At 46.0% G+C, this 8,097-nt stretch overlaps 1 protein-coding gene across 1 annotated transcript; it reads right to left on the bottom strand.

The window, feature by feature from the left end:
* Positions 1-5,089: 5,089 nt before the first annotated feature.
* Positions 5,090-5,424, bottom strand: LOC142457886 (large ribosomal subunit protein eL43-like). Its single transcript, XM_075558979.1, has one exon. The coding sequence runs from the start codon at positions 5,413-5,415 to the stop codon at positions 5,137-5,139; it is 279 nt and encodes a 92-aa protein (XP_075415094.1). The 5' UTR covers positions 5,416-5,424; the 3' UTR covers positions 5,090-5,136.
* Positions 5,425-8,097: the final 2,673 nt, after the last annotated feature.

An 8,097-nucleotide genomic window follows, 5' to 3' on the forward strand; every position in this document is an offset into this window, starting at 1 on the left:
GCAGCCCAATGCATAACCCACGACACCACCAGTGCATGTAATTGTTGTGTGCTGTCCAGTTGACTTTGTCTCATGGAAACCCTATAGAACAACTCTATAGAACAGAGAACCTTATAGAACAGAGAACCCCATAGAACAGAGAACAACCCCATAGGTTTCGTAGGCTGTAATCTTTTATTTTGTCTCCCCATTCCCCCCCCCCCGCCGACACACACACAATTATAGAGTTTATTAGGGAAGTAACAGGTTACAATTCAGGATCTGGGGCTAGTCAGGATACAGTTCTTCAGTTTCTTCTAAGATTTGCCCATGATTAGGGCCTTCACTCTCATCTCTTGGACCCCTTAGCCCAGCCTTTTTTGTTTGTTTGTTTAGGGGAGTGTTACAAACTCTTTTAGCTCCCCAAGGGCCTGAGGGTACCTGCTCCACCTCCTGCCTGAAGACCCTTGACTTTCTTACTGGTGGTTGGAAAGCCCACCACATCATCTTCTGGCAATTTTCTGGTTCTTTTGCTTTTGTGGCCAGCATTTCTCTGCCGCTGCTTCTCCCTGTTCCAGCTCTTTCTCTGACTTCTGGGTACAGAAGGGTCTCAGTACCGGAATGTCGAGTCCGAAAGACACACTCTGTTCCCAACTCTTCTTTCTTAGTGGCAGCCAGCCCGCCCCTTTCTGCTCATTCCTCTCTCTCCTTTTATCTTTTTGAGTAAGATAAAAGATGTGAGCCAAGCAAGGGTATATTTCACCTGGTTCCTGCCCCATTAACATACTCAACCCTCATAGGTTAGTTCCCAGAGAGAAAGAGGTTTTCTATTCTCCTAGAGATTTACAGTCTCAGACCCACAGGGGTAGTTCTACTCTGTCTTTGGTTTGTTGCTAAAAAAAAAATGGACGTGGGGATAATGTCACGTTGGATTCTTTATCCCCCTTGTGTAGCCAGAGGATGTAGGATGGGCTCATGCACCATTTCCTCTTATAAAAGTTTGGTCGTTTTAACTTTTATGTTTATTATAAACTCTCAAGCTAATTAAAAAATGTGTGTGTGTGTGTTAGTCTGGGTAGACTAGAGAAACAAATTCATAGACACTCATATGTGTATAAGAAAGAACTTTATATAAAGAGTAATTGTACATTAAGAAAGCATCCCAGCCCAGTCCCGATCAAGTCCATAAGTCTGATATTAGCCCATATGTCTGATATCAATCTATAAAGTCCTCTTCAGACTCACAAAACACATTCAGTGACACCAAATGCAGGAGGATCACAGGCCAGCGGGTGGGAAGTCTTGTGGATCCAGTGGCGTTGTAAGCATCTCAGCACTGACAAGGGTCTCCACGTGGCTCTTCCAGCTCAGGGCACTATTGTAGCTCTATGTGTCTTGTCAGCTGCAATGTCTCCCAGGGAGTGAGCCTATGTCCTGCCTCCAGCGAGCTCTTTATCTCCTTAGCGCCTCCAAATGAGGTCATCCAGCTACCTCCTGATTGACAGGCTAAACCCCACACCTTGACTCTTAATCCTCTCACATTGACAACGGATTATGTAGCTACCACAGTGTGTGAGTTCGCTGAAGAATTACAGAGGAAGTCCATTTTCCACTCAACAATTCATACCCATTTTGTATCATGTCATTGATAGTAATCCCCACAAGGTAACAGTTTCCTTCCTTTCTAAACCCTTTAACCTTGTAAACTTTGTCCTTGGGCAAATTCCCTATTGATGTCAAATGATTGATTATTTTCAAGAGTTCATGCTACTGTTATTCTTTGCTGTACATATGCCTGTGTCTCATTTGCCATGTGTACCTGTGCGTTGCTTAGCTGAAGAGTGAGCCGTGGCTCAGGGTGTAACTAAAGGCTACAGACGTGGGTTTTTCACCAGTGTCTCTCAGGTCAGTAAACCTGGGGTTTTTTTCATGATTTTCAGTTTGTTTCACACTGTTCTCCCACAGTCTCTACACCTTCTAAGAGGTCCTTTTCAGAGTGGTCAGAAGTAGTAACCTGGCATCATTGAGTTCTTGTAGACCCAAGGGGGCGGAAGCTGAAGTTCACACGGTCCATTAGTCCTTTGACCTCGTTGTTTTCATGCATTTGTTATATTCTTTACTCTTCTTCGCTCTGGAAATAACAGCCGTTCCAACGTAGCAGGATGCTCATGGGCCTTTAGGACTCCAGGAGTGACTCACCAAAGGAAGATGGAGGAGATTGTCTTTGTGGACCATACTGCGCCCACTGACCTTGATGTGCCCTCATCCCCTGGGCCCAGCAACCCATTCCCTCAAGAAGTTCTCATAGCTGTGCCCCTATGTGCTGAGTGAAGTTAGTCCATCACAAAAGGACTAATATTGTGTGAGATCACTCGTTTAAAAAGTCAACAAGAACGCTTTTACACAAAAAGAAACATTTGTTGATGGTTACTAGGAGTGAGAGGGAAAGGAGGGAAATCACTAACTAGAGTAGACACGGATTAACTTGGGTGACCAATAGACAAGAGGAGCGACCATCTCCCCTCACAGAAGGGTCACACACATTCCTCTCGTTCTTTAATGTCCCCTCCCCCAAAGATCATGACCCCAGTTCTACCTTACAAATCCCCTAAACCAGAGCATGTACATTGGTACAGATAAAAGCTCTGGACACACAGAATCCAGGACAGATGAACCCCTCAGGACCAATCATGAGAGTAGTGATACCATGAGGGTAGAGGGAAGGTGGGAGGAGAAAGGGGAACTGAATGCAATGATCAACATACAACCAACATTCCCCCACCCCAGGGGGGCAAACAACAGAAACATGGGTGAAGGGAGACAGAGGACAATGTAAAATATGAAAATAAAAATGATTTATAATTATTAAGGGAGGGAGAGGAACTGATACCAAGGGCTCAAGTAGAAAGAAAATGCTTCGGACATGATAATGGCAACATATGTACAAATGTGCCTGATGCAACTGATGATTGGGTTGTTGTAAGAGCTGTAAGATCCCCCAATAAAATGATTTATTAAAAATTTTTAAAAAGAACAGCCATCTCAGATGCACTACTAGACCTATTGATAGATGCACAGCCTATGTCAATGCCTATGCAGATACACCCTCTGTCAAACCTATCGTCTCTGGGTAGAGCCCCATTCTCCTTCCCATACCTTTTCAGATTGTACGTCTACCAGAGCATCCACCAGTAGACTATTGTTACGGCAGGATGGTGCATAGAATAGTTTGTAGTTTTGCCAACTATCACTTTTGTGCCCCATCCAGTGTCTTCCTTTGCCTGAACCGTTTTCCCCCTGACCTCTCATTAGTGTCCACCCGCTCAGCATACCGTCCTCGAGGCTCACCCAGGCCAGGAGGTAGGTTCATTGTAATTTCGGTCACTGCTTTGGCCTGGGCTGGACTCGGTATCCGAGTACATTGCCGGGTCTTTTCTCCAGTGAAGCGGCTGGCAGGCTCCAGCTGCCTCCCCTCTGATTAGCAGCTGGGTGCGTTAGCCATTGAGCCACCAGCATGCACGTGGTTGATGGCCGCTGTTTGTTTTATTTATTTTTTTGCCAGCCATGTCCTACTTTGTAAACCTGTTGTGCTATTTTTTTAAAACAGCAAGATATAACAAAAACTCAGCATAGCATGTTTACAAAAATATCTGGGTGGGGAAGGAGGGAGTTCTTGGGAGAAAGCATAGAACGTGTGCATCATTTACATAACCTATAGTACAGATATACACTTAAGTAGATAGACAGCTAGGTACAGTCTAAGGCATTGGCTGGCCAACACAACTGTGGGCCTGGTCCATCCGTAGCAGAATGGAAACCGAAATGTTGGTACAGCACACCCAGCGGACCCTATGCACCCTGACAAAACAGGGAGGAAACCACAAAGCGACCTGGATGGACCTGGAGAGCACTATGCTGTGTGAAGTTAGCCAATCACGAAAGGACAAATATGATATGAGGCCACCACTGTAAGGGAAACCACAAGGAAAAGACCGAATACCAAAGGGGATACATAAGATTTTGCCTAGGTGGGTGGGATGGGTTTGGTCGGGAGGGAAGACCAGGGCTCGGCCAACTGCAGCTGAAGCCATGGACTAGACCAGGGCTCGGCCAACTGCAGCTCTCCAGCAGAGCCCTATGCGGCTCCTTCAGTGTGTCTGCATGGCTCTGGAGTAAAACTGTAACAAAATTAAAAGCTAGTATTCAGATAATGGTGATTTTCATCGATTTGTACAAATATATTTAAGACTCTCAACTAGTTTTATATTTGTTGTGAGGGATAGGATTAGCTCTTCTGTCTCCAGTGTTTGCCAGCCCCTGGGCTATATGGCTGAAGGGTGCTGACTTGGGTGTGACAGGAGGTGGTGAGCCACAGAAGGGAGAGGGACCAGCTGGGAGATTTTGGTTAGTGGTTTAGACTGTGGAATATAAAGTTGATGATCTGAAATGTACACCCCCACCTAAGTTACAACAATGAAAAATCAAAGACAGTTGTGGGACTGGCAAGTCTGAAACCCGAGAGCACGCCGGCCAGAGCTGAGGCATACTTTCTACTTCCTTGGTGAAAGCGTGGTTTTCGCTCCGCAGACCCTTGAAATGATTGATTATGACCAGTCGTGAGAGTCACATGATTTAACAAAACTAGATTCTGTTGTAAGAGTCTTAAAATATTGATGAAAAATATTAATACCTGACAAAACCCAATAAGACAGTTATTTAAGATATTTCTTGATTGACATCTTCATTTGCAATATTCTTTGCTTTTATCCGAGCCCCATTGGCTGTGTGGTTTACCCTCAGCCAGCTTTCCATGGTGGGAGTAGTATCCCATTCCTTTAGAGGTAGGCTGACTAGACTCTAGTCATTGCGTTTGATAGATTAGAAACAGGAGACTTCTCTTATCTGAACATACGATGTTCGTCTTTGAAAAACCCCTTTCTGCTGAGCTTAAAGCAATTGTTCTGACCCTATTTTTTTTAGGTCTTTGAACACTTTCAGGAATTGCAAATTTCACTCACAACATCTAGGAATTTGGACATAACACAAGGCTGAGACAATGACAGTGTGTCAACCTCTGGTTGTTTGGCACCTTTTCTTTTTTTTTTTACATAAATTAACCCATTTATTACAGGCCAGAGGTTTCAGATAGTGGAGCTTCTACTGGTCTTTCAATTCCTTCAGTCTTCTGATGGCAGACTTTACTGTGACAGCAGAGGTGGTATTGTAGGTCCAGGATCCACCGGCAACTGTCTTCATGCAGGAACCGCAGTGCCAGATGCCCACGGCGCGTCTCTTCATCTTGGTTTTGCCGCAGAAGGAGCAAGTGTACTTGGCATGTTGGCTGATTTCAATTTTCTTCACCATTTTCCTGAGGGAGGCGCCGTAATGGGTCCCATATTTGCCCACGATCCCGACCTTCTTGGTGCGTTTGGCCATCTTGCCGCAAACTATCCCGAGCCAGAGAGCAGCACCTTTTCTTTTTACATTATATCTTTGTTTACTGAAGTTACAAATGCAAGAAAATGAAAATGTAGTACTTCATCAAAAGTATAACAAGCTTTGTAATATGAATGAAAACATGCTGAGCATAGCTCCAGCTACTTTTTCACATTAACAGAATGAATGTACAGTCACTTAGAATATGCTGTTGCTCACTGTGCTAGTCTGGGTCCTTTAGAGAAACAAATCCACAGAAACTCATGAATAAGAGAGAGTTTTATATAAAGGTTAAGTGCACATCAAGAAAACAGCCCAAACCAGTGCTGCCCAAGCCCACAAGTCCAACATTAACCCATATGTCCAACACCAATCCACAAAGACCTCCTCCATCTCACAAAACAGACGCCATGATGCTGACTGCAGGAGGAAAGCCGAGTCAGTGAATGTGTAAGCATCTTCGTGCTGGCAGGGTCTCCACGGCTGCTCCAGCCCCCAGGGCTGCATCGGGGCAGGTCCTTGCGGCTTCGCCTTGGGGATGTCTTGCAGGAAGTCAGCCTTGCCAGCCTAAAGCAGGAAACTGGCTAAGGCAGCTGCACCCTGGTCTGACCATCACAAAGCAAGACAACCGAGAACTAGGAAGGCGAGGCTCACGGAGCCATTTATCCCTCTGCCCTTCAATTAACCCCACGTGCTTATTGGCCAGGTTGGCACAATAAACTACCTCACTCAGATGGCTGATTAAAAAAAAAAGTAAGGAATGTAAATTTGTGAGTTCCACCTTAGAGAAAACCCTGATTACAAGTGTCATTTTAATGATCAGTTAACTCAACCAAAAATTAGGTATTGGTTCTGCTGAACTGGTGCAATCGGCTGAATCCCAACACAGAATATGACCTATACACATTACCAAGGGTAAGTTCTTGGATTTTAGTCAACTGTTGTAAATATTAACCACATCTGCAAAGCACATTCCTTGCAACAGTGAGACGAGTGCTTTTGATGCCATAACTGGGTTCTACGGCCTAGCCAAGGGGACAGATCAATCTACCCATGATACCACGTGCTGTTGGCCGGAGCTCTCACTTAACCCCTGCAGCACGGCGCTCAGGTCTGCAATGCGCTCATGGATATACCTGCTTAGTGATGATCCCTTCCAGTACATCGTCGGTTTCAGGAGAACAAGGACAGTATTACCTATCTATCGCCTGCCCCTAGCGTAGTGCCTGGCACGTAACAGGTGCCTCGTAAGATTTGTTGGATCAACAAGGCAAGTGACGGGACTGGCAAAAGCCGAGTGTCTTTGGTCCGGGAGTCTGTGCTCTGAGCTTTGTTCAGCGGGGAGCCCTCCGGCTCGGCTGGCTCGGGCGGCTGGGTAAATGGTGGCCACACCAGTGACTGTTCCACCAAGGTGTCGTTGTGAGAGAGCAGGCCTCTGCTTTGTGATGCCGCTGACGCGTGGTGCGGCAGCCGAGAGCCCAGAAGCAAGTGCCTTCCCACAGGGGACAGTTGTTTCTGCTGGGGCTGTGGAGACCCAGCCCACAGGCCCCCTGGAAATCTTGCTGTGACCACGGCAGGTCAGCCGCTGGCCTCAGACGCCTGAGCTACAGAGTCTGGTAGCTATTTCTTCCTCCAAAGGGGAAGGTAGTGAAGGAAAAGGCGACGAAAGACAAAAAGAACATAGTGAAAGCACCCTGCTCACCCTGCTCCCTCCAAATGCTTAAGAGAAGCTTGACAGATTCCGGTGAACATTTTTGGGGGGCTCTACTTGAGAATTACCTTGTCTTGAGAGACATCTATTAGAACTGACTGCGCCACTAATAATGTGGTCTCTGTCACTTCACTCCGCCGTCCCTCCTGTACCCACACAGTGAAGCGTTAAGGAAATGAATTTTTTTTAAAAAAACATACATCGCAAAGTTTGATTTGTTGAGAACATTTCTTCCGCTGACAAGTTACAAGCCATGTCTGAGAGGCCCACTGGGAACTTTAAAATTTGAGCAGCAGTTTCTAATCACTGACGATCATTAGCATTTTAGTGAATAGATTTTTGATAAGAAAAATCTTTGCTCTGTGGGAAGGAGGGGAAAAAAACCTTGACATTTGATAATGCAAACAGAGTCACAGTTTTAATTAGGCCTCCCGCCCTCTTTGGCAGGGCGAGCGCTGCACAGGAGCCAGCTGTTTTCCATCCCGTGGAATGTGAGCCTAGGCTGCACCCAGGTCGCTGGTCCCAGGTACTAGGCCACTGATCGCATCTCCAGGATAAACTGTAGCAGCCATTGATTTTTCCTCTCCTCAATCTTATGTGAGAGCTACTATTTTGATCACTCACACTTTATAGATGATAAAACTGAAGCTCAGAAAGAAAGGGTCACTAACTCCAAATCACCCTGCTTCTTAGTGGTGGAGACCCAACCCCAGGACTCAGATTCCAGAGTGTGCCCACCGAGCCACCCAGCTTCCCATCATCTGTTTAAATACATCAGACAGAGTGGATCCAGAGGAACATGAGTGTCTACTCCTGAGTCTGCCAAGGAGTCTGTGGCCAGTGACCTGTCACCTCTCCTCATTACAAGTCTCCTTGTCAGTGTTATCAGCCACACCTTATTCGCTGTCCTGTGCTTAGGAACGCCTCCCCTCCGCACACCCTTTTAGGAAACTAGAATCGGATAAGGCATA

Source organism: Tenrec ecaudatus, chromosome 10 (genome assembly GCF_050624435.1).
Source record: "Tenrec ecaudatus isolate mTenEca1 chromosome 10, mTenEca1.hap1, whole genome shotgun sequence".
Taxonomy (NCBI): Eukaryota; Metazoa; Chordata; class Mammalia; order Afrosoricida; family Tenrecidae; genus Tenrec; species Tenrec ecaudatus.